General features: G+C 38.9%; 1 protein-coding gene across 31 annotated transcripts in view; it reads right to left on the bottom strand.

The window, feature by feature from the left end:
- The window catches only part of LOC121510735 (ankyrin-3-like), a 221,904-nt gene that overhangs the window by 44,630 nt on the left and 149,980 nt on the right, over positions 1 to 27,294 (bottom strand). For 18 of the 31 annotated variants that reach the window (XR_005991985.1, XR_005991971.1, XR_005991979.1 and 15 more), the window contains 10 exons: positions 25,164 to 25,361; positions 23,752 to 23,850; positions 21,812 to 21,910; positions 21,563 to 21,661; positions 21,323 to 21,418; positions 15,734 to 15,806; positions 15,466 to 15,522; positions 7,556 to 7,679; positions 4,323 to 4,334; positions 1,710 to 1,812 (listed from right to left, as the gene is read on the bottom strand). Coding sequence is in view for 7 of the 31 variants with exons in the window: in XM_041788925.1 (XP_041644859.1) it covers positions 1,710 to 1,812; positions 4,323 to 4,334; positions 7,556 to 7,679; positions 15,466 to 15,522; positions 15,734 to 15,806; positions 21,323 to 21,418; positions 21,563 to 21,661; positions 21,812 to 21,910; positions 23,752 to 23,850; positions 25,164 to 25,361 (960 nt within the window). In the remaining 24 variants the exon portion in view is untranslated. The remainder of the gene's footprint in view (positions 1 to 1,709; positions 1,813 to 4,322; positions 4,335 to 7,555; positions 7,680 to 15,465; positions 15,523 to 15,733; positions 15,807 to 21,322; positions 21,419 to 21,562; positions 21,662 to 21,811; positions 21,911 to 23,751; positions 23,851 to 25,163; positions 25,362 to 27,294) is intronic. The other 13 variants (XR_005991980.1, XR_005991974.1, XR_005991965.1 and 10 more) reach the window with 7 other exon arrangements.

Raw genomic sequence — 27,294 nt, forward strand, 5'->3', positions numbered from 1 at the left:
ATCCAGCCCTAAAGCATGGATTTTGTCATTTTTTCAAAAGATTATTTTCCCATGCACCTGGTAATATGCAAGTACATCCAAAGCATGACCTGGGTTGTACCAACCCTCCTCTGAGCTGCTTACTCGCCATTACACGCCTTACTTCAGCAATTTTGGGCTCGAACATGCCTAATAGTCCTGCTCAGTACTGTAGCTGTAGTAGGCGCTGGGTGTGTACTGGAACGCAGTACATTTCAAAGTGTTTCTAATATTTTGCCCACTCCACTGACATACATGATGCAGAATATTAGGAACACTTTTCAATCTATTGCACTTCCACTTTTTCCCCTAGGTTTGTCTGTTAGGGATTTTGGCCGGGTACAGATCGCAGGGCTGCTTGAGTAAGTCTACTTCAAAAAATCAAAAAATTGTAGCTTACCATGGTATATTTTAGATACTTCAATGTTAAAAGTAGACATGATAAGTTGGGAAGACAGGGTGACTAAATGGTGATTATTCGGTCCCTCTAACTTCATGCCATCCCTTCATAAATTTGGATGGGCACCCCTGTCAGACGGTCTGGATGTCAGGCATGTCATGTTACTTTGACTGCAGCGGGACAGTAGACTCTGTTGATGGGAGTGAGGGTAGCATAAAGGACAGGAGTTTTGCTATTACCCAAGTAAAAGTCAGACAACTTCTTGTGGATTGATGTCCAGTTTTCCTCAATGATGTGAAAAGCTCACCAGCATGCTGTGCACATCTTTGTCTTTCATTAAAGGGAAGCTAGATCACCCATCAATGAATCTTTCCTCTGCAATTAATACAAACCAAATATAACTCATCCAGATCATCGAGAGAGGGAAGTATATTACCACTACTACCCACTATGACTTTATTAATAAAGAAGTAAAATCATAAACCTTTCTGACATTGTCTATAAAGTGAAATATAGAAGCTTACTTAAAGTAAAATTTTTGGTAGAGCTGTGGTATTGAATTAGATTAGACTGCATATGTGGTGATAATGTTATAGCTGATCAGTGTATGTGTGATCCAGACAGCTGTGTTTCTTTAAACTCAATTTCCAACGAAAAAAACATGATTCTTTTTCTCAATCAGGAGGGGACGGTAACACAGCTTAACTCAAACAGTCTTATTAAGTAGTGAAATGGATGTGACTACGACTGAGACTTCACATTAAAGATGCAAAGCATGGTTTGACTGCACAGAAATCGATCAGCAAGGACAAAACAGTCATATACTCTGATGTTAGGCATTTGTGAAAGAAGAGAGTAAAGGTAAGTGCAATGCTTTGGGCATGCATACTTCAGGTTCTTAAGTGATGTCGTCATTGCATGTGCAGGTCATAACTCTCAAACTGTTTATAATAGTAGCACTTACAACCACCAAAACAAGTGCACAGGCTGGATGAGCTCTGCAGAGGGCCACCTTTTTTCCATGTGAGAGCAGAGAAGGGCCTCCCAGAGCCCTGAAGTTTGAATAAACTCTTCATCAAGGTGCTATACACCCACCCTCAGCACTTCGGCAGAGACAAGCATGACATCAGCACTGTTTCTGCTATGACCTTAGTGCAAGACAAGTAATAAAGCTACCCTGTCCACTCTGCTTTAACGCTACACAGCTTGTGTTTTCACTAAGGCACAGACAGAAGACGGCCTGAATATAGTGAAAGGAGACAAAAAAAGGAAGAACAGAAAAAGGTCTTACCGTGTCCTTTGTAGGGGCCAGAATCTCCTCAATCATCATACTGTCCCGTGCGAAGGAGCTGCGGTTGAGCGTGTTGGACCTATCCGAACTGAAGGAGCGGAGGCTACATGTTACCATGCAACCCAGAGCCGCAGGCAACAACAAGTCACAGGGAGGGGAACCAACATAAAACAAAAAGCAAGGGACACATTACTACATGCAACCTCCAGGGAACCAGTTTTTAATTTTGCTTATTGGACAGAGAGAGTCCAAATGTAAAGAAGGGGGGAATAGAAAGAGGCGGGAGAGTCTGCAGATAACGCAGAAGGTTATTCAGAGATGAAAATGAGAGGGAGGTCAGTTTGTTTGCATTAAGAGATAGAGCAGAAGAGGAAAGAAGGACGGTATTGTGATCATTTCTCTACGAAGGTTGGTGTGCATCACGAACACGGATGTAACTAAGTGCATCTAAAAGATGGAATATGGCGAATTAATGGACTAAATATAAGGGTCTGATTATCACAAGCTGTCTCTGTCCAGATCTTCTACTGAAAGTCACAGGAAAGAAGGATTTATAAGGGTTTCAAACTGCTATATCTGACTCCAGCTCAAAGACTGACATCTTTTTATTCTAAGATTAGCAGCTGACCCAGACCTGCTTCAGAGAAGCATTACACAAAAGAATCTGGTCTTCTCTATCTGTCCTGCTGCAGTCTGCTTTATGGCTTTGTGTGCTGTGACGTGTGCCTATTTTTGTAGCCTCTCAGGCTTGATGCGGCTCTGTTGATTCTCTCCAGGGCTATTTTTTTCCTCTAGTGCTGTTCATTTTGAAGTGATGTGATCAGTGCGAGATGAAATGCGTACATGAATGAGCAGTCTCTTAAAATGTGCCAAGGCTCTGTGTCAAGGTGTATAAGTAACGAAAGATACCGGGCTTTTAAATGCGTTCCTGCCTTATGATGGGCTGACTGAAAGGATATCCCTGTGATAAAGTGGACAACTCTGCGTTATTTTGTGTACTGTATGTGTGTACCATGTGTGACAGTGCAGAGGGGGGAGAACAAGTGAGCAAGGGAGGGTGGGGAGAAAATGCAGAGCTCAGCGTGTTCGAGTGGGCACACTATTCAGCACAGAGAGAAGCCCTTTATTCAGCAGAGCCGGCCTACCCCGCCATCGAAGTTACCGAGCAACTCTGTACGGCCTGAATGGACTCGCTGGCATAGCAGCGCCGCACCCCCAATCCCACCGCACCCACCCTGTCGCTCTCAGCCCAGACAGTGTTTGTTCTTCACAGCTTCCTCTTCTTTCTTTCCTAAACAGCCATACTTTTCCATTTCCTCTTTGCTCCCCGCATCTTGCTCATTTTTCTTGGTTGTCCCCGTCACTCTCTGTAATTTAAGAGAGTCCAGACTCTCATCCCAGACTACTACAAAGTCTGGGATGTATTAAACCCTAAAATTCATACAAAGGTAGACTTTTAGACTTGTTAATGCTTATCTGCTTCTCTCTTATCTCTTTTAATTGCTCCAAACTATTCCATTCATTTTACTATTGATCAATCCATCAGCCCTGCTGCTCCCCTGCTCCAATTATCCAAAACAGCTCAATTTGACTTGTGAGGGCCATGTATACACTAATAATACAACATTTTATAAGGCACATCTGTGAGGAGACAGGATTTGAGTCACTATGTATCTACTTAATTTTAAGGCTTTCATCCCTTCTTTTGCATGACTCAATCTATTTTGTTTTTTTGAATTATTAAATTGTAAAGTGCCAAATCTACAGCTCTACAGTCTAGTGTTACTGTAACAAACCGCTGCTGATGTATTTCTGCAATTTAGACAGCATGCATCAGTTTGCTTATGATTTTAATACAAAAAACAAGAAATGACCTGCCTCAAACTTGCATTTTGTTGTTTTTGTGGTGTCGACAAACAAGAATGTATCTTTCTATGTAAAATCAAGTGTCTATACTTGATTTACGCCAAGAGATTTTAAAACGATCTATCAAAATTCCAGTCAGTAAAGTTTCCATCTCTGCAAAATGTGATTTAACATCCAGAGTTGCCCTGATTAAAGCAGGACATCTCCAATAAAAAGTGTATTAAAGGGAACAGATTGCGAACAAAGTGATGTATTTGATCCCTGGAAGTTACACTCAGAGGCACAAAAAACATAAATCAAGTGCCACTTGGTTAAAAAGCCACATCAAAAAGTTAGAAATTATTCCACACAACAGAAACTGCAAAAGTCTGCAACAAAACAAAGGAGCAGCTTTTATGTCCTATTTCCAGCAAGACTGCCTCCTGTCCAAACCTGTACAACAAAGTGAATAAATCTCCATTTTGCAGACATGATGATGTGGTTAGACGGATGAGAAAATAGGGTGAATGTTGACCAGCTCTTATGGACAATTACAAAAATACAACAAATGACAAATCCATGACCACAAACAGAATGACAGCAACACTTGATGATGATGATGATGCACGACGGATGACTCATGGTTCGGGTTAGTGGTTTTATGGGTGTGAGGTCGAAGTCACACAGCAGTGTGGGAAGTCACAGGGGGAAGGACACCATTCAGAGCTAATGTCGCTACTACTACTACAACTACTTCTCTTTTCTTACCTGATTCTAGGGCTAGAATGAGGGACAGGGGGCAGGAAAACAAGGAAGAGCACAAAATAGAAGAGTGAAAAGCAAAGCCTTTTGAAGACATTCAAGCATGACATGGCTTTCTTTTTTTCTTCATATGAAATTGGTGTTTACTTTAACATTATGAGACGAGTTTCTAGGATTTCAAATGTTTGCTTGTGTGTTTTCAGCCCAGTAAAAAAGCAAACCATGCAATGTTGATGTAACAAACAGAAAGGTAAGGCGAAGAAAATAACCAGCATTATACATTCATAAATCAATCAAATGCAGAATTTCACAGCATTACATCCAAAACCTGCAAAAAGACACATCAACAATGTTTACATGTATATCAGCCAACAAAGTATTCTTTTAAATTTTGTGTAATATTAGGATAGCTGTGGTATGAAAGAGGCAATTTTTAGTTTTTGCAACAGAAAGAGAGAATTAACCATTTTCATTTATCTAGCAGGGGAAATAAAAGCATGTGGTACCATATTTCGGTCTGTTTCACAGATAACTGGGAATTTAAACCCCTTAAATGCAGCCAACAACTTGCATTATTTTCTTATTTCAAAGCACCTGTGAGGAACTGTTTGTTTGTGTTGTTTGTGGCACCTCCTGAGGACAAAACAGTACCTCTTATGTCTCTTACTGATTTTCTCCTCTACATGTAAAAGCAGTGTTTTCTGACAAAAAATATTACCCTGCTCTTTAACAGTAGAAGGTAAAGGCCAGCTCAGACTACATGAATTCAGCCAGATTTTGACCTGACTTGCAACGTCAAAGCTCTTCTTCAAACCTTAGGCCCGGGGCGCAGATGACCTAGCAGTTAGGCAATGCCCCATGGAGTTCAAGTTTGGCCTGTGGCTCCTTTTTCGCATGTCTCTCTCTGACTCTCTCATTGTCGTTTCCGACTCTATTTACTGTCCTCTAGAAATAAAGGCATAAAAAGCCCCAAAATATATCTAAAAAAACTTGGGCCTGATTATTTGCATCTGGAATAACAGTCTTATAGCATGACATAATTAATGTTGTGCCCAGATGCCCCACGACCACGATGCAACAAGACTGGCATGCCAGAATTTTTCTTGCATCGTTATCTAGTTTGACACCCTGATCTGATGTCAATGACATGTCCTGATGCCTAACAGCAGCATTTGCTCCATATTGTTGTAACACCATTTACCACAGTAACATTATAAAAGCCTCCAGCAATTTATGTGTAAATACAGTGATTTTCATTGCACTTTATGACATTCATACCTCAAGTTCTATTTGAAGGATATCCAGTCCATATTGTCTTCCTCTTGACTTTGTAAAGACTCCATAATGGTTTCATATTCCTTTCTTACTTCTTTTCATAGCAAAAGACTACCTGTGTCACAATGAGCACATCTGTTGATTCAGTATCTTTGACCCCCCCATCTGTTAAGATTTTAGATGCATGTAGTCTGAGTACAGTTTAGTTAGAAAAACTTGATACTGCTTGTGCTTTCACAGTCAGCTGTACACTTACTTGGTAGGTGCTTCACCCTTTAAGGGTATGCTTGCTGACAGAAGAGTGCTAAAAAGTATAAGAGTATAGATTGGCTTTAAGTAAACTTACAGACCAAAGCCAGATAGACTGTTTCACATATCCATGGGACAGGATATATTTCACATCCATCAAGGCAAAACTTTATAGACAGTTTTTGGGAAGGGTAGAACCTTCAAAAAACAACTCAGAAGGTGATTGGAGGAATGTTCTGCCACAATCATTTAAAGGCCAATCAGAGCAACAAAACATATGATGTAGTAGGTGTGTGCCGCCAAGGAGTAAACCACATAACATGAGCTCAACAGACAGCTGTTATCATGACAATACATGATTCTTCATCATCAATAGAGCCAGCCATTTAATAAAACTCTTGACATAGCTGGTCGAGAGAACAGTAAAAGTCATTTCCACCAATAAAAGCTTTTAGTACAGCTCTTTGCTCTTCTTTAAACAAAGACATAATGTCCAGTTCTGATAAAACTGCCACTGCAGCGGCAGCCACACTAATCTCTTCACCAGCCACCATTGTTTACAGGTTTGCAGCCGCTTCAACTAAACCACACCCGAAGCTCCCGTCTCATTCAAATGAGGCTGTTTGGTCTGGTCATTCTCATTCTAACCGTGAACGAGGGTATGACCTTGAAGCTGGATCCACCTGATAACAGAGATGAATCATCTGCGTTGCAAGGTTAAACTCTAGACAGTGGAAATGCAAATTATTGTACTAAACCAGACCACTCAGTGGAAATGCACCTTTACTTTGAATCTGTGTAGAAATCACCAGTCCTGCATGTGATGGTATTGTTTGCTTTTGTTTCTCATAAGGAGGTACTAGTATTAATTTCATTTAGTTTCATAACCAACTAAAAACTTCACACAGGTGCCTTAAATCCAAACATATTTACCCTGTTCAAAACTGTTTCCACAGTGCGTATCAAACAAGCTTGTTTACATGGAATCTCTCTCTTTTTTCCATGTTTGCAGTGTCCTGCTGATACAAGCGACTCCCAGTCACTGATAGCGTTGTTGTTTTTGTCAATCCAACCATCACAGTGCATGTGCCATCTGTTAGTGTGGCTACAATGCACTCTGGAGCTGCACAACACTTCTCCTGTGTGACTGCTGATGTGTTTTCACTGGAGCCTGCCCAGTCTTACACAACATACTTTGTCCACTGTTTGAAACTGTATAGGCCCTGTGCTGCATCCTGATGTGCAGCTGTTCATTCAGAGTATCAAAGATATCAGAGTTCAAAGACACAGCTTATATCTGTTGTGTTATATTAGGGGCCATTTGTTATCTTTGCATAGGTTTGAATGAGGCCACACACAAAACGCTGAATCATTTTGTCAGGTTGAATCATTAGATGGCAACTTTCCAGTTGCTTTCTCTGGTGATTTCCATTCTTCTGTTATTGCGTGTGTATTTGTGTCTGGGTTTATTAGTTGAAAGGACTGTACAGCATTAAATTAGGCCTGGATTTTCTGTACCACAGCGGAAAACTGCTCACTATGTCAGATATGGTGCAGTAAACTAAAAGTAAAGGAGAGCAACCTCAGCCTAATAGAAAATTATGATGTCACATATTCAGGATGAACACAATCTGACCACACTTCATAAGGACAAGTTGGATGAAGCAGCTGAAATTACTGCACCAGAGTCATGTAATAAAGTGACAGGTGCTTACCTGGCTGAACGGGCTCCTATGCTGAAGCCCATGTACCCCTCTTGAGGGAGAGAGTCGTCCCCCAGCTCCTTGAGGTCCTGAGGCCGCAGGTATTTGTCCGTGTCCCCGGTCATTGCATCCTCACCTGATGGAGGGGGGTGAAATCATAAAAATCCTCCTGTCAACTTTAAAGCCAATCCAGGACAGGAAAGAGGTGATGCAGCACCTCAGGAAGAAAAACAAGCCCTCACCATTCTATGATTATAGCACTTAAAGCAGGCCATGGATCATTTATCAACACCACTCTGCCTTTAACCCCAACATACCTCACTGCAACTGCATAGCCCCCCTGCAACTTTTTCTTTTTGTCTAATCATTTGGCTGTGGCAGGGCCACAACATGCAGCAGGAACTAAAGCAGCATCTACTCTTTTAAGAGGTTAGACAGGGATACATTTAGAGAAAAGTGCCAGGAGATGCAGCAGCAGAGCCACTTTGCGGTATATCTGGAGCTCCCCAGTAAAACCAAACGCAGCATCCTTTCACATCACTCAAAGACAGAGAGCAGCAGAGGCTTAAACAGCGACTAAATACCCGAGCACAGAGAGCAGAGAATAAGCAGAAAGTGAACAACCGCATCGCACCTCGATCCGCGGACCGGTGGACGATGACACGCCGGTCAACGAAGCCGGCGGAGCGGCTACAGTGTTTCCCCTTCTCCCTCATGTCCAGCTCTGTCCTGCCTGCAACACTCCGCTCCTTCACCGCAGCCCCTCCCCCTACCTTCGATACTGCCGCACTCCGATCACACAGCACCATCGTCAGGCTGAACAGCGCTACAAGTAGGCGTTTCCGGTGTCAAGTTTCAAAATAAAACAATGCTGGAGCAAAATAGCGACCGTTTACCAGTATTAAAACCAAACTAAATCAACATCCAAGAACAATATAATACAACTTAAATCGGTAAAAAAAAAAAAAAATAATAATAATAAGCCTAAACATGTTTTGGATACCTGGATGTTCATTTTTAATGCGCATTTCTTGGAGTCCGTCTGAGCTGTGTTAATGAAAAGGTAGTTGACCTGTTCATTCATTGAGTCATTTATGGTAAATAAGACTTGAGATCATATAGAAGTCCTGTTTTTCATAAACCAGTTATAAATGGCATAATTGTACATTGTATTTAACACATTTTGAGGATTTTCCCTAATTTTTTTTCTCCCATTTTTCTTTTTTAAAAACATATTTCACTGCACCTTGAGGTGGGATTTAACAAAAATTGCACTGTATTTGCAATTTATGTGTGTTTCCCTAAGTTTTGGGGTGCTGGAAAAGAACCCTATCACAATATTGTGTTTATCTTAGCAGAAAACATTAATTAAGTAATTGGAGAGACTTTTAATGAAAAATGAATTGTCTCTAGACAATAATTTCATAGCTCCTCAAATAATAACCACCTCTTCCTTTACTATACTACCAAAAGCACCAGGCCTTTATATGAAGAGGCAGGCCCTTTTTTTCAAATATACTCGCAAGCCTCAATTGATAAAAAGTTTTTATTTGCCAAGATACATTACTTTTGACAATCACAATTGTAAAGACAAGCTGCACCATTTAAAATAGACTAAAAAGCCTTGAAAGCTGCACTGTTTGAAACTCAAATGCATCAGTATTGGCATGTCAACTCTTGAAGCTAACTCAGCCATCCCTTAATTGTTGTGTGGGCAACAAACCTGGCTGTAATGATGAGTAGGGGTAGAACGATTATCAGCCTGATGAATTATTGAGGCCTCTATTTGGCATTTGGATGATTATCAGTATCGGCATTTTTATTTACAGATAAATATTACAGTACTTTGGAGCCACTGCGTGGTCTTTTTTCCCCCTCTAGCTTTATTTTCATTCTCCACAGTCTGACCAAATGTCCTGCATACAGCATAGTCTAATTGGCTAGATGTCATATTAGTACCAGCCAATCAACACGTAATCCTGGGTGCCACTTTCATAGTGAGTGTATGGCATCACTTCCTGTTTCTTTGCTTCTACTATGTGACTGTGCTGTTTCTCATGCTGATAGGAGGCTATATTGTTTATTTTCTCAATTTTTTTGGTAATGCAATTTTACTTTTGCCACATTAAGTACATTTTTTGCATTATAATAAATGCACATTGGTTCCAACCATTAGTTATCGGTATACTAAAAATCTTAAACAATATCGGCCCTGAAAAACCATTACTGGTTGACCCTTAGCAGTGAGGGGCCCAGACAGTCCTAAAACCAGACTTAACATGAGGATCAACAAACTATACAATAACCTTTCCCAAACTTCAGTATACAGCCCAATACCATAACCATAACATTAAACTCAAATATTAACCTTTTATTCATCATACTATTGTTTCATCCACAGGGCATTTCAATGAGAATGTCCTGCTTTTGGATACATTAGCATTAATCAGAAAGTGTTTGTTTTAGTCACAAAATACAGTTCAGGAGCCACTTCCTTTATTTTGTTTTAATCAGGCATCTGTGAAGTCCCTTTAATGTTCTTTTCTAATATTCATCTCTATATATGTACTTTGAGGCACAGTAAGCTCTTCACAAGTAGCACTACTGTCTCCAAAGACAAAACACTTTCCAAAATCAGGAGGCAAGCAGCATAGTGGACTGTTTAACAGAGTGTCACCAGTTAATCCAACACCAGTTGAACCATGACACGATTGGAATACCAGATAAAATGAATGATGAAAAGAAGACATGAGTTAAAATGTCTTTGTTGAGTTACATCTGAGACTTCATTGACATGTTTTCAGGCATTTAATGATTTTTTTTCTTTTTATGATTAGAGTTTTTGTAAATTACCTTAGTGGCCCACCTACATTAGCCTACTTCAGGGGCCCACCTGTGTCCTGGCCCACATGTGGGCACACATGGGCAAAGTGCACTTTGGGGAGCAATGCTATCTTTCCCTGACTAAACATGGACATATTCACTAGCAAATGGACAACATTTTAAACTTTTACAAATTGATTTGTTTTAGCATTAATATAGAAAAAAAAACTTTGATTGGAGCATTGATGTCCCATACAAGATTGCAAAGCGCTAAGATTTACTTTTATTTTGGTGGTAAAGCTAATACCTAACTTCCGGGGGTTTTCTGGTTGCATATGTCTGACTTGACGCACAAGGGAAACAATCGCCCCCCTCTACAGTAATATCTGCTGTTACCGTCCCATTCAAGCTTAGATCCCCAACCACACATTGAATTGCTCTGTAGACACACTGTCACACACACTTTCAACTGTGGACATGCAAAACCTTCTGGGTAATGAAGTCACCCCAACAACAACCAGGGGCCATGAATAATTTTTTAAAACGCAGAAATGTCATTCAGGCTACTACTTGCCAATTCCAGCTATTTATCGAGAACAAAATCACTGAATTTGAGTGAGAGAACGTCATATAATTATACTTGGATCGATCTTTATAGCTTGTTACATCACAGCCTTTAAAACTCCAGACACCCGGCTACTGAAACTTCCTCCGATGCTCTAATATCAGCTTACCTTTGACAGGCGCAGCCATATTGATCCAAACTGGTCTTTATTTTTTGAAGCTCTTTATCGCTCCCTAAAGCTTGTGCAGGACGAAAAGTAAACCCAGTGATAGGTGACGACTATCAAGTAGTCCATTCAGTGCCTGTGTTGCTGATGGAAAAAGTTGCCCTCTTCTCACCCCACGCACTTAACTCCACTCAGACCGTTTGGCGCATTTGTCTCTCGTGCGCACATTTCTCCGCAAAGAAATAAAACTCCAAAACTCGTCGTGTTTTGCGTCCCTTTGCCCCAATTCTATATAAAAAGCTGGGTCCGAAATTGTTTACGACTAAGTCCTCTGACATTAGCGGTCACACGGGGGTTAATTCTCCTGCGGGCGGTTCAAAAAAGGCTCATCTCATTGGATTTAAAAGAGAGAAAGTCTCGGTGCGTCTCAGCCGCATCCATGACAGAGCGCGTGAACAGGGGCTGCACTCTGTGTTTACCGCTTTGTGAGGAGAGCCCAGTCAGCTGACAGGTCGTTCGAGCAAATGCCTCATAGAGGGAAACCTCAGTGGAGGAAGACAGTGACGGAGAGAAGAAGAAAACTCTTACTGAGCAATCCCTCTGGTGTTATTTTTCTACTTCTATGGTGGAAGTCTGGCTGCTTGTCAAACTGGGAGTGGGTCTCACATAATGACGAAATAACCGCCGCAGCAACAGGCATTATTTTTACTTTTTTTTTTTTTTTTTTTTAAGTCTTGAGCAACAGTTCTCTGCTTCTTCCTTTTTTATGTTGCACATGATGACTAAAAATTGCACAAGGAAAGATGATTTGACACAAGCAGGGGTGGTTTAGTATTGGAGGCTCCAGTATGTACAGTATGCTCCTCACAGTTTAACTAAAGGCAATCATAAAGTGTGAACAAAATATTACGAAGCATCTCTTTCTAGGCAACAATGCTAGAGAACTACTGGACTTAACCAAATCTGAAAATAAATACCAAACGATATTTATTCATCACTTCTTAGAGGAGCATCATTGCTCAATCTCACAACATCTAAAGATTTGAATGTTTCTAGGCAAGATAAAACTTATGACAATGCCAATAAAAAGAAATACATGGTCTCTTCTGCCACAAATAATACATTCTAGCTAATGCATGCCATTTCAATATGTCTAAACATAATCTACAGGGCTTTTTAAGGGGTTTGGACCTTGCTGTTGGGGCCAGGGGTCCTTACCAGGAAATCTGGATAATCAACCTCTATTCTGTTGCTATTTCATTCACTCTTCGAATCATTAAAAAGTAATTTCAGATATGCATCTTATACCTTATGCAAATCTTAATGACTTGAGGCCCCCCACAAGCTCCCCAACTTGCCTACCTTTGCCTTACAGTAAAACCACCTACACGAGCCAAGACAGTCCAGCTGCAGCCTGTTCATCTCTGAATGCCACTCTCACAGACCATTCATCTGAGATGCCATACACTTCAGAACAGAAAACAACAACAACAACAACAAAAAAACGCTCCAACTTTCAAAATAAAATCAGATGTAACTTTCATTTGGGGTTAAGATACCAAAAGTTAAAAACTTTACCTTCAAAAACCCGATTACAAAATGTTTAATAAAGCCCAGCAAACCATCTGATTACAGAAAAAAAAGCTCATCCTCCATGAACACACCTTATGCAGCAAATGTAGCCTATGAGGCCACTTTAGTGGATTAGCTACAACAAAGCTCCATAGATAACGTAGCTAAAACAAAGCTGGCAAAGCAGCAATGCAAGCTGCGTTCTACATTATCTGCTAAGTCAGCTTTGGCTACATCTGTTAAAGACAACTCAGCTACCTAACTATTTTTGCTATATAGCTATTGTAACTAACTTATCTTAAGATACGCTCAGAAAGCAGCTTTGAAGGTACTTTATCTTAGCTAGGTTAGCTTGAGCTACATTTACTAAAGATCATGTTACTAAAGCTGCCGTAGCTAAAGCTAACTTAGCTACACTGATTTATGTAGTAGCGTTACTTACATAGCTATATTAGCTTAAGCTAATGCTAATGAAGCTAAAGTGGGCCACTAGTCGTGTAACTACTTCTAAAACGGGCCTATAATCCCAGATTAGACCTCTGATCTTTTTCTCTGTTTTATTTATGAAATGTTGCTTAGTCTGCAATGTTTGCAATGCGGTTATTTCATGAATGTAACTGCCAGACTTTATTTAGGAATAAAGTTGAACTTAAAAAAAGAATCTAATACTGGAAAAATATTGTATGGCCAACTCCTTCTAGATATACAGGGTCTCAGATAAACAGCCTGTGAGAGTGGCTTTTAGAAATGTACCGTGTGCAGCCAGACCCCTCTCATTGAGCTGTGTTTTATTGTTAAAAAACCTCTTCATTCATACCACCAATTGCAGTGAAATCCACCTCTAATACAAGACTTGGGGATTATATACTACATGTCATAACCAAAGAATGCAACAAGGAGTTCAGTTGTAATCTAAATATGGTTAAATTACAGTCAATATAAGAGTAAAGAAAGCATGAGATCACAGAACACACACTTGAGCAATGACCTGTCACACTCACTCAAACCTACAACTTAATAGGATTGGCTTCCCCTGTATAGGATTAAAAAGAGATGTGGCCACTCTTACTTCCGTTGACTCCTCCTTTTAGCACATAAACACACAGTAAGTTAAAGTGATCATCCAAAAGATACAAAAGATGAATGATTGCAGGCCTGAGCACAACACTGCTGCTGCTGCAGGAGTGCAATGCGGATGAACAATGCACGCAGTATAAACAGTTTATACAGAGGCCATGGATACGCTTATTTATTAATTCCTGCCTGCTAGAGATCACAAGCTCAATCATGAACACAGCAATGAGACTCTTACAGTACAAACTCATTCATTTTCACTTGATCTGTGTGTATGTAACTTGTTGAGTCTGGTTGTATCACCTAACAGAGAAACTCCACACCCTCCCTCCGCTGACTGTCCCCAGCGCAACAGCCCATGAACGTGCTCATCAATTTTACAGGCCTGCTGGCTCTGTGCTTCCAAAAACAAAGGACAGAAGACTGAAGAGAGCGGCCTGCAACAATGTGACCTGTACCATAAACTTGGCAGTGAGATTTGGCTCTACAGCACCACAGCAGCTAACTATTGCTATTATGTAACTTATCAGGGGTTTCTTGCAGTATAACAAGATGATTTCATTGACCTTGCTCTCATTTTCTCAAAGTACCTCCTTCAAAGAGATTGCACGGCTGAAAAGCGTCTTTGTGAAGAGAATCATGTGGTATGTGGGAGACTTTATGCTGTTTGAGTGGTTAAAAATAACAGCTTTTTAAGTTGCAGTGAAAATAGCAGCTGCAGTGTCAGTTTGTGAGGAGAAGCAGGACACTCAAACCTGCCAGAAAACCAAGACCAGATTCAAGGCTGAAACTGTTCAATAATTTAATGTTTACTGATGGACAGCACACGTAGCAGACACTGGATGTTCCCTACTGATGGCAGACGAATAATCATAGTCAATAAAATAAGAAAAAAAAACATTAAAAAGAATGGCCACCCTGTCTGGCCCTCTTTTTGCTCCTAGGCTGAGACAATTTTTCCATCTATGGTTATGGATTCAACAGCACCTCACAATACAATCAGAAATCAATACAAACACATCAATACATCATGGGACCCATTATCAGCTCCTCAAGGAGAATTGCAACCCAAATTTGGGGGAATTTTTTAGTCAGATGTATTTATTAGAAAATAGTAGAGCTTGGGCCCAAGACAGTACAAAAGGTATAACAAAAAAATGAAACAGGACAAAACATAGATGTTTTATAGAGTCTCATGGACAATTTGGCGCATTTTTTTTCCTAGGCACATATTCGCGACCCACTGAAAAGGGCAGCATGACCCACTTTAGGGTCCCGACTCTGAGAAAAAAAGGACAAGACAAAAATGGTGTCCAAATAATGAAAGACACTGATGACTGATCCAAGCAGCACTAACGACAGGGTGCAGCACATAAACAAGGACTCTATTCAATCATCAATGGGAAACAATCTCAAGTCTTGAATATATTCAACACCCTAAAAATCATGATAACATTCATGTTGAACCACTATCGGGATATATATCATACATTGAGTGTATAGTTAGATCCTTTCTATCTACAGTGTATTTACAGACCTAACTAGTGTCCACAGCAGCTTAGTCAATGTAATCTACAGAAAATGAAAGCAAAGCTGAGGAGTAGTATAGCTGAAGCTTTCAGTTTAGCTCTTTAGCGAGGCAGGAGAGTTCTACCCATGTTAAAGCGAAACAAACACACAGCAGAGAGAAAGACAGAAAGGAGGCACACTAGCAACAAGTACCTTCATCACCATCTGACAAAGACTCCTCATTGAGAGTTTCCGGCACATTTGCCTGGACTGTGTGATTTAGATGTACATACAGTGAGACATGCACATGTTAATGAATAACGACATCACATCGTATACAGTCATAAGTGGAAAATCATGCAGTGAATTCATTTAATTTCTTTTTTATTAAAAAGTAGGTCACAATAACAGTTTGTAAGTACTATTTTAATTTAAGTTAACAGGGATACAATGGGAAAAGAGAGAAATTAGTTTCACATACCTTCATCGTCAGACATGTCGAGAAACTCGTTCATGGTCTCAGGGACGTTGATTTTATGTTTCTCTGATGCACTCTGTGAATAAGAAAGGAAGAGGGAAAAACTAAGTCATTCAGTTGGATAAAATCATCAGATAAAGCAGTGTCGATTGGACAGATGAGTAGAATGTCATTATTATTTATAATTTTTTTTAAAAGACGTCAATATTTCTAAAAGCCAACTCTCAAACTCACTTTTAAGTTCAGCTTTTAATTTTAATTCACTATTGTTTTTAATCATGTATAACTTGATTTATTTACTTATTTATTTAGTTTACATTTCCAATCAGTTTTATTGGTTTATATGTCATTTAAATATATATCTTATTGTTCTGGATAGTCTTTTAATTTCTTATCATCTCAGACACTTCTTATGTTATCATGAATTTTAAATTTTTTTGTCGATGAATGGGCCCTGGCAAGGGTTGTCAATGCTGCTTTTGGTGTATTTGTGCATGTTAAGCACTTTTTAAAAAAATTATTCTTGTATGTGAAGTGCTTTAAAATCAAAATGTCAAACTGTTTCAGTAGTAGGGCTGAGAAATTAATCAAAATTTATACTGAACTGTGAAGTGTCCTGCTGCAATTTTCAAATCTCAGAAGATGCAATAAAGAATGCAAACATTCAGGTGTCCATTATTTCGAGGATTGTTTGCAAAAAAATCTGTCCTTTCTTGTTTTTGTATGTCTGACTTATTAAAAATGAGAAAGACATAAAATCATCATTCAACAACTTGCAGTGAGTCAAAATAATTGCAAATAGGTATTTTTTCAGCCTTAGTTTAATCTACCAATATTTTGTTAGTTATAATTCAGAATTACTTGTTTGTTAAAATAACCCTATTAAATCCCAATAGCACTATTAGGGAAACAAATTGCAATAAGATTATTTCACAAAATCATTCAGCCCTAGGATATAGGACGTTATAGTCCTTTCATTTAATTATCCATCTAAAGATCACTTCAGCATGGTGTCAAACAGGGTGTGTCTTGTCATGCTGAACATTACAAATAAGCCCGTAAGAAGTACTGTATGCCTGTGGAGCCCAGTCTAGATTTTGAGAAACTTTGTGGGGTTTAAAATGATTTAAAGGGCAAGAAAATTAAGAACTAAGGAAAATGACAGTTTAAGAGCTGCAACTATTTGCAGTAATACAATTTTTGAGTAAATTTCAAACATTTTCAACATCTTACATCAACTACAGCTTAAAAAGTTTGACACAACCACCTTTGTGATTATGAAGCTCGCCATTTACATTCCAATGTCAGTGTGAGTTTCACATATATTTCCTAATTTTGGCATATAACTGAATTTTCTCCTTGACTCTGTCACTGAAAGAAGAAATGATACAATGAGGTGTTTGAAGGTCTCGTCATAACTGACCAGCAGAGGTCCTACAGGCTGCAGGTTTCATAGAGACATTAAAAAAACAACAAATGCCTCCATACAGTGAATAAAAGATCAATCACACAGAGGTGTGAGAGGAACAACCTTGATCTTTGAGTTAGAGACAGTACTGACTAATACACTTTGCTGCTGATTGTGCAGGATCCTGAGTGACCTCTCTGTCCGCCTCTTCACTCACTGTCCCTCCTCACACTGCTGTCACTTCTTCATCATCACACTGCCTCTCTCATTTCAGCTTTCACACCTTCCTCAGTCCTCCTCTTTCTCTGGCACACGTGTGTGGATCACACCGCTGTAGTGACCTGGGCTATTTGAGGAGAAACCTTAAGCCCCGATCTAAGCCCTCACTCTTGCTCTTAATCAGGATAACCTCACGCATGTGACACAGCGAGTCTCACTGACTTACTTGCAGGCTAATTTTCAGGATTCACACACTGACTGTGCCACAGCACACTGCTGGATGACTGACCAAGTTTTGACTGAAGGATTCAGTTAAACAACTAATTCTGCAAAATATAGAGCACTAGGGGTTTTATTGATTTTAGTCCTAAAGCAATGAGTGCTGTACATTACTGCAGAACTTTGCTAAGGAATAAAAAAGATCTGCAGTAACAACTGTTGTGCAGAAATCCACCAAATTGAACATCATTTTTATACTATTTACGTCTACAGTTATCCAATCAATTTTAGTTCCCGATCACAAAGCATTTTAGTAGTTTTTTTTTTAAAAGACTCTTGGGTTCACCAACAAGTGGAAATTGTGATCAAAGGTATTACTTGGCAGATGCATGGGAAACACCCTGGAGTTACTATTCAGTAAAAGTGATGAAAGGTTCAGGGAGATCAATATGTTTGCTCCAGCCAGTTTTAAATTGATGTTCAGACAGTAAAAACGTAAAGAAAAATAGAAATCTGCCGAGGAAACTAAGAATTGAATTAAAAAATAATAATAACACTGCAACAAAATATGGAAAATGTTGTATAAGACAATGTCATAAGGCTTGTTATTGAGGTCGAGCAAGCTAATCTGTTATAAGGAATATTTTTTATAAGTATTGTAAGATCCACAATTTGAAACTACAGGTTAATTTATAAATCCTTTAAATTTTATTGCTCATAAAATTTGTTAAGTGTTAGACTTATTGGAGCAAATGCATGTTTCAAATGCATCTCTGAGTTTTGTTTGTCATATACATGATCCCTTTAAAACAACAGATCCCTACCTTCCTCTGCTGAGCCCCCTTATTCATATCTAAGAAGAGCAGAGGCCCCCCAGGAACCGCGTTAAAAACTGACATAACGCTGTCAAATAGACAAATTAATTTGATTCATTTTATCATTTAAAGTCAAACAAAAGAGCCTAAATCACAAGTATCATCAGCAAAAGACGTTTGCATGAACTATTCCTAAGTGTTTTATCATGATTCTAGATTTTACCCCCCCCCCCCACAAGGGTCCCAGACTGCAGGTTTGGAACCAATGCTTTAAAAGACTGAATGACATTGCGTGCCATGAAGTGGAGCACATAGTTTTTCTACCGTGTAATGGTGTATTTTTCAGCTTTTTTGTTAAACCTGTTTAAAACTGGATTACATCTCCTGTCATTTGTGTCAGACCTAAAGAACTCTGCCTACAGCTCTTTAGTGGCTTACTTTGACATTCACACAGATTGCCACTTTGACGATATATACCGTTCTTACTTTCAGAATTTAAACTTCTTGTTAGGTTGTAAGGTCTAACAGGTTATGAAATAGATTGAAATGAACTGTATTGCCAGTTCATGATCTACTAAAGCAAACACGTTTATCAGTGACAATACTGATTCTTCATGTATTTCTTTTTTCAGTGCCTGGAAAATTGCTGCAGGATAGGTGTCAGACAAGTGAGTTAAAGCATGCCCCAGAAACTGCCTTAAACAATCAATGTTTCAGATGATTTTGAATGTGAATAAGCTGAGCTGCCAAGTGTGACTGAATAGCATCAACATAGATTTTGATTAATGAAAGCAGTCCCTGAGGAGGGGAGGACTCTTAGCCTAAACAGCATAAAGCTCTCAACGGCTGACCTGCTCACAGTTTATAACCCAACCCGACCTGAGGGGTTGTCATGTGAAGGTCTGTCAGCCATACCTAGAATCAGATCGAAGCCTGGTGAGGGGGCCTTGCAGCAAATTCTCTGCAGACTTGAGGTCTATCACTACTGTGTCTTTTTTAAACTAAACTAAAAGCCCATCTGCTCTCCAAAGCACATGAATCATTTCTCTGTGTGTGTGTCTATGGGATCCTTGTGTGGTTGTATGCCCTTTTCCTTTCTATTTTATGCTTCCCACTGTTTAATTTTAATGTCTTGTGTTTGATCACAAGCTTTCTTAAAGTGTTTTTATTATTGTGGAAATAATTGTTGATTTTTTTTTAAACCCTCAATGTAAAGCATATTGAGCTTTCCTGTAATGAAATGTGCTCAGTAAATAAAGTTACTTGCTTGCTTGCAATGTCCAAACACTAAAAGCCCTAAAATGTATTCATACCAAGCTAATTACAAAAAGGTAGACCAATGGACAAATTTAAACAATGAAACTGAGGATTACTATGTGGTAAAATGGTATGCAATAAATAAGAATGTTTTGTTCATGCCAGAAGAGCTAATAGTGCACCAGTAATGACCACATACATATCTTTATTTTCATCGACACTGCATATGTACTGTGGCTTTCTCACTGCTATTGCTCTAAGCTAAATGGGGAGGGCCTCATACTGGTATTTGCCCACAGCTTCAAAATGACTAAAAGTGCCCCTAGACACACACAGCTGCAGCTCTCCTACACACATGGTCGTGTTCCACCACACCTCATTTTGTAGCTTTGCTTTTTTCTTTCTGCTTTTGACAGTATTTATCAGTTGCACATTAAAGATCAAATAAAATGCATGCATTTGGATGTTTCACTCAATACTCTGTCATCACAGCATGTGATCCATGTATGTGGAGGCTCATTGATGATGACATGTATCACAGTGGTCATTATAAAATTCAAGCGTGCGAGAGCATCGTCAGGAACAGCTGAAGAAAATGATTAAAACCGGGGCTAAAAAAGCTTCTGTTTTACAGAAGACAGCACACCTAAATCAGTGAACTCACTGAGGAGACCCACCGCAAAACTTCTCACTGTTCATTATCTTTCTCTCTCTTGCATGTTAAATATGCTGAAATGCATAAAAAAAGTTTGACAATTGCATTTGGCAAAAAAACCTATTGTCTATTTGTGGGAAACAAATTCATTGATATGATCTGCAATGATTTATTTTTGGTGACACTGTTTAACTTCTTTCTTTTATTTTTATTTTTTCCTCAGGTTTGCCTTAAAAAAAACTCTGGTCACAAAAAAAGCTGCATGTGCAAGAGCCAGGGGTTGAGTATTACTTTCGTGGACTATATGTCAAATAACTGCTGCAATCTCCATGCATGATATTAAACTGCTCGATTATGTTTCCATTATATTCTTCTTCTTCCTGTTTGATACTGTGCATATGTTAAACTACACATAGCATTGACTCATTATCATATGTTTGCCTCCTCTGACCCCTCCCCTCTTCTTGTTTGACAGGAATAATCTTCTGTCAACTCAGGAGGATTTCAGGGGCACTGGGTCTGAAAATTTCCAGAAAATTTTTAGGAATTGCATGTGGAAAAACAGCTGTAAATTATTGATGAAAAGTAAAACATTTAAGTGTTAAGAAAGCAGGCTAAGATTTTATGTTAAAAACATACCACTTATGCATACCTCAGGAGGAGGCAAAAATTACACAAACTGAAATGCTGTCACAGTAGCTTTAATGCTACATGTACTTAATGTACTGGTAAAGTCGTAGATTTCCCTCCTTTGAGCTAAATCTTCCTGCTCCATTCACCCTTCTTCATGCAGAAATTTTACAAGGTGTCCAACTAACAAAGTCTGGGAAATGTTTGTGTTCACAGATGAAGCTCACCCTAATTTCTTTGGAAATGTTCAGGATGTTTTTGCATGTGTAAAAATGCTACAAGTGATAGAAAGCTTTCCTTAGACTAAAATGATTGTGTAGTTTCTTTTTATCCAGTACAGATCGTTTGCAATCATATGAGATGCAGCTGACATGAGTGCATCGTCTCACCATGGTGGTCAGATTTTCATCCGTCATCGGCCTCAGAGTGTCCACCACAGAGATGTACCCGAGACGGCAGGCGACGGACAGGGCAGTGTTCCCATTCTGACCGCCAACAGGAAGTTATTCACGGTCGGGAAGCAAACAGAAAAAACACACACAAAAGAGCATTCAGTATGTCATCAAGCTTCTGCTCTGCTGGAGTGTCAATGTGCGTCTGTGTCTGTGCCAGTATGTTTGTGTGCTGACCACAGTGAGCTCGTTGGCTGAGGCCCCGTGCTGAAGCAGCAGGTTGATGATGTGGGTGTGGCCCTGCTGAGCTGCCTGGTGTAGAGGAGTGTACCCATTCTAGACAGATGGGAAAAAAGGAAATATTAATTTCTTTTTGTAGAAAGTTTGAAGCAAAAGGGAAATAAAGAGAAAATAAAAAAAAAAAGACTGCGCACGTGTGTGTAGGTGGCTGAAAGCGCCACTGTGAGTGAACATGTGCTTATTTACCCTTGTTTTGCCGTTTATCCTGGCATGATTCTGCAGCAGGAAGTTTGCCATCTTTGTGTTGCCATAGTGACAGGCCACGTGCAGTGGTGTGTAACCCATCTGCGTGGAGGAAAGTAGACAGAGAAAGAGACACATTCATCACAATGCAAGAAAATAAAAATAAGAGGGGGCATAGTTTGGTCTGACATCTAAATGTCTAAAGGGATTCTGGGAGAGCTTAATGTTTATTTCATTAAGTGCATTGTGCAGTGCCTGTAAAAATAATCACCTCTTTGGATGTTTTGCCCTTTTATTAGTTTTATAAATTAATCATGGCCAATATAATTTGGCAAAAATGTTCTACAAAAAACCTCTACAAAAAAACCCTTTTATATCAAAGTAAAAACAGATTTACACAAAGTAATGCCAATTAAATAAAAATATGTAACGTAAAATAAGTGACTGCATAACCCCCTTTAAAGTGATGGGAGAGACTCTGCATACCATAACCATTGCCTGGGTTCTTCACCAGTCAAAGCTTTATGAGAGAGAGGCAAAGAGAAAGTCACTGTTGATGAAAACTAATATCAAATTTCTTCTAGATGCCGAAAGTTTTGTTGGTGGCAGCATCGTGCTGTGGGGATACTTCTCAGCAGCCAGCCCTAGAAGGCTTGTAAAGGCGGAGAATAAAGTAAATGTGGCAAAATATACGAACATCCTGGAGGACAATGTTATTCAGTCTGCAAGAGAACCAGGGCTTGGGAGAAGACTTTTTTTTTTCAGTGAGACAGTGGCCTAAAGTATATAGCAAAAGCTACACAGAAATGGTTTAAAGTCAACATGGTGTCAAAGCCAAGACCTCAACCCAAAAGAGAATTTGTCGCTGGACCTAAAAAGAGCTTTTCACACCCGATCCCCATGCAACCTGACAGAGCTTGAGCAGTTTTGAAAAGAAGAGTGGAGTAAAATTGCAGTGTCCAGATGTGAAAACCTGAGTAAGACCTATCTGCACAGACTCAGTACTGTGATTGCAGGGAAAGGTGCTTCTACTAAAAACTGACTTAAAAGGGGGTAAATATTTCTGCAGTCACTAATTTTACATTACATATTTTTATTGAACTGACATAACTTTGTAGAAATCTGTTTCCACATTGACGTGAAGGTTTTGTCTTGCCTTGTTTTTTGTCAAAAATGCGTAATTATATTGATCATGACTGATTTAGATAATCAATAAAAGGGTAAAACATTTAAGGGGGTGAATACTTTTTATAGGCACTGTACAGGGATTTCAGCCAAACTGTTTACTTGGTAAATAAACAACTGCCTCCTCCTCTAGCATGCTATTCTAGTTATTAATATTAAGTCAGGACTGTATCATATTTCATGTCCTTGTTGAATAATGAACGTAATGCATAATAGTAATGGATTAGATCAGTGAGTGTATAACCTATTCGCTGTAAACAACTGTCCTGTCAGCACAAATACACTCACAAACACACACACTCACAACATAACCTTGTGTTAGTCCAACCTTCAGCTGCAGCGTCTTTGTTTCAGTGAACGTGAGCAGCCTGTTATGAGGCCTGTGTAAGTGTTTGAGTGTTAACTGTCAGAGTGGGACTGAATATCTGTACATGTGCATGATCATTCGTGTGTTTCACTGCACGGTGTGCTTTGCATTCATAAAGACATAAACACCTTCAACTCAAGTATCAACCCTTAAATAATGTAGCAGCTTAGATGACTGCATACACATGTGCTTGTGCTTAAAAGTGTGTCAGTGAGTGTGTGTGTGTGTGTTTTCACTGAAACTGAACAGGAAAATCTAGTTGTGATAGAGGATGGCACCAAAGCTAGCAGAAAAGTCTGTGAATATGAGGTTATGCATCAAAGACAGCAATAGAAAAAGACCTTTATCTGTGTTTACTTACAGTATGTGTGTGTTATTTGCAAAGCTCTACCTTTGTTTGAGGGTTGACATCAGCCCCGTGATTGAGAAGGACTTCTGCGACATTGATTTTGTCCTCCTGAGCTGCAAGGTGGAGAGGTGTAAGTCCGCTCTGTCATTGCAGAAAGGACAAACAGAAACAAAAAAATGTTATAACAGCCCTTAAAAACACTCAGTGTGTTTATATGCATTAAGTCAAGTTTCAGTGGTTACTCTATAAGGATATTTAACTGGACTAGTTCACATGCACAGTGGGAGTTACTGACAGAAGCGTGATCACCTCCACTTAAGTGCAACATGCCCCCTTTCAGATGGTCACTGTGGATCTCCTCCTTGACCTTGCTCAAATACATTATATGGACAAAAGTGTTTGGCCGTCTGACCATTACACCAACAGGAACTGTAACGACACTCTACTGAATTACAAGTTCTTTAATATGGAGTTAGTCCCCCTTTTGCATCTCTAACAGCTGTGTTGGTGTGCTTTACAACACTACATCCAATGCTTGGCATTGGACTTGGTGATGTGAGGCTTGCATGTAGCTGCTTGGCCACAGAAACCCATTTCATGAGGCTATGCTGCACAGTCTTTGTTCTTATGTTAATGCCCCTGGAAGTTCAGAACTGTTAAGCATTGGAATTAGCAGAGCGTTGATGAATTTTAAGCACCATGCACCTAAGCAGTCGTTGACCATGCTCTGTGACTTTATGTGGTATTACGCTTTGTGACTGAGATGCTGTTGTTCCTAAACACTTTCGCTTTCTGATATACCAGTACTATTATCCAGCAGGGATAAAATTTCATGAACCATCTTATTGCAAATGTAGTACCACACTTGAAGTCACTGAGTACTTCAGAACGACCCACTTTGTAACACAAATGTTTGCAAAGAGAGACTGCATGGCTAGGTGCTTGATTTTATAACCTGTGACAACAGGTCTGATTGAAACAGCAGAATTCAATAATTTACAGATGTGGCCAAATACTTTTGTCCAAATAGTGTATTAGCAAGCAGCTAAATGGCTTTATGTTGAAAACTATGTTGAAAAACAAGAAAAGTTTTAAAGCTCTGAACATATTTTAAAAAAGAATCTCTATTCTTTACTGTTGGTACTAATGCAGTGCATAACCCCTCTAGCTTTTGGTTTATTTGGTTCCCCAACAGCTGCAGCACATTCAAAATTAATGGATGACATTCAAAGGCAGACTAAAACATGATTTACTGGTTAACAAGACGCTACAAAATCATTTTAAGAGACTCATTTTAGTGCATTCAGCTAGTTGTGAAATTAATGAGAAATGTTTATTTTCAGTCTAAAAATGGTCATCTGTGTTCGTGTTTAAAGCTTATCTACCTGTGTGAGAGATTATACTTCTATTAGCACTTGTTTCAAAATGAGCATACTGCTGGGATATGCTTTTACCTTATTGCACACATTGACGTTGGCGTTCTTGGTCAGCAGCAGTGATACCAGGTCCACGCTGCCCTCCTGTGCTGCCAGGTGTATAGGGCTGATGCCTTGCCGCGTCACAGCGTTTGTGTCTGCGCCGTACTCCAGCAATGTGGTCCCAATGTCCATTTGGTTCTTTTTGGCAGCAATGTGGAGTGGTGTGTAGCCATTCTGGGGCAGGATAAAGACATAAAAGGGGTTAATAAGTTTGACTGAACATTTTCACGGTTTTAGTTTAGTTTAGTTTATTTTGGTCACTTTAAACATGTAGACTCAATTACACTGGTGGAGTGAAAAATTTACAAGTGAACAAACATTAAGTTAATACTATTTCTGCATTAACACCAAACAATCAGTAGAAAGAAATAACAAAACAGGACTGAAAAGGTGTAGGCTGAAGCCTTTGCTTATTTCACCTACCCTTTTCAAATTCATCTTTTACTCAGCTTCCTTTAGATTTATATAAACAATAAGATAAATATAATTAAATATTTCAAATCCAAAATCTCAGACACATTATGTGTTCATACCCAAGTTTTGTACTTTACAACCATCTTTTGTTTTAAATAATTTTATAAACCTACTGCATGTTTGACATTCTTTTATTTCTGTGTCTAATCCATTCCACAGACTGACTCCATAAACTGAAACACATCTTAGTTTAACATTAGTTCTGCTTTTTGTATTTATGAGCATACAACTCCCTCTCAGTTCATACTCACACTCTCTAATCTAAACAACCTCTGGATACAGTCTGGTAACATCTTACTGTATTCTTTGTACATCAGTGAGGCTATTCTCAAATTTACAAGTTCACAAAATTTGAGAGCCTGTAGATTTAGAAATAATTTATAAATAATTTGTTTGTTGGTTCTCGATAATCTGCTCTGTTTATGATCCTGATCACTTTCTTTTGAAGCAAAAAAATAGGCTCTGTGTTTGTTTTATATGTTCTTCCCCAAACTTCCACACAGTAAGTAATGTATGAAGTATGAAAGAACAACACAACATGTGCAATGAAGTTAAATTAAGAACATCTTTAGTTTTATACAACATAGCGATTGACTTTGATATTCTAGTTTTAATGCAATTAACATGAGGTTTCCAACATAGTTTGTGATCAATGTCAACTCCTAAGAACTTATTCTCATAAACTCGTTCGATCTCAGTATCCTCTATCATAACTTTTACTTTAGTATTATTTTTCTGATTTCCAAATATTAAATATTTAGTTTTATATCTCTTGATTAGTCTATTATGTCATCTATTTTATTAAACTGAAAATAGTTTTGTCAAGCTTGGCATGTATCTGGGAAGATTTTTTTGAGGCGTTGCTTCAAATATGATTTAACCACAACACTTTTTTAAAGTGTGCCCTAATTACCTAGTAATTTCATATGATTAACTTGTTATCTCTCAAGAATATGGCAGTAACTACATTGAGGAATTACTTGATAATCAATACATTATTACTAGGTAAATACTTTCCTAATATTACCAAGTTAATACTTGGTAAAATGCCAACCTATCACTTGGTAATTACCACCTTATTCTTGAAAAGTTACTAGATAACTAAACTTATTATTCTAAAATTACTAGGTAATTAGGGCTTGCTAAAATAAAGTGCTACCACTTTAGCCTATTCAAGATCAATATGAAATGTTCTCCTGGTATGTTCAAATGTATGTAAGATCAGGATGTAAGATAGCCAGAAACTGAAAAATCTGTCATTTTTCTTGTAGACAACAGACCTGATAAAAAAAAAACAAAACAAGAAATACAGTTGTCTTTCTGATCATGAATCAAGAACCTGACATGAATCTAAGCAAAGTGCTTCAAGAAAGAAAATTATCCGCACAAAGAGGCTGAGAATTGGAGATTTTACCAAAATGAGGTCAATTCTCTGACTGTAGTTGAGTGCCAAAAATTTTTCATGTCCTTTACTTCAGACTTATTGTTAAGGTCTGTATCACCACTTCTCCTGACACGAGAAAAGTTAAATAGGTTTACAATATCTTAATGATAGACTCTAATTCTGGCTCTGTGGAGTAAATTGTACTTCTGAGTGAACGTCGGAAACCCCAGAAAAAAAATGCGCCATAAC

Source organism: Cheilinus undulatus, linkage group 6 (assembly GCF_018320785.1).
Source record: "Cheilinus undulatus linkage group 6, ASM1832078v1, whole genome shotgun sequence".
Taxonomy (NCBI): Eukaryota; Metazoa; Chordata; class Actinopteri; order Labriformes; family Labridae; genus Cheilinus; species Cheilinus undulatus.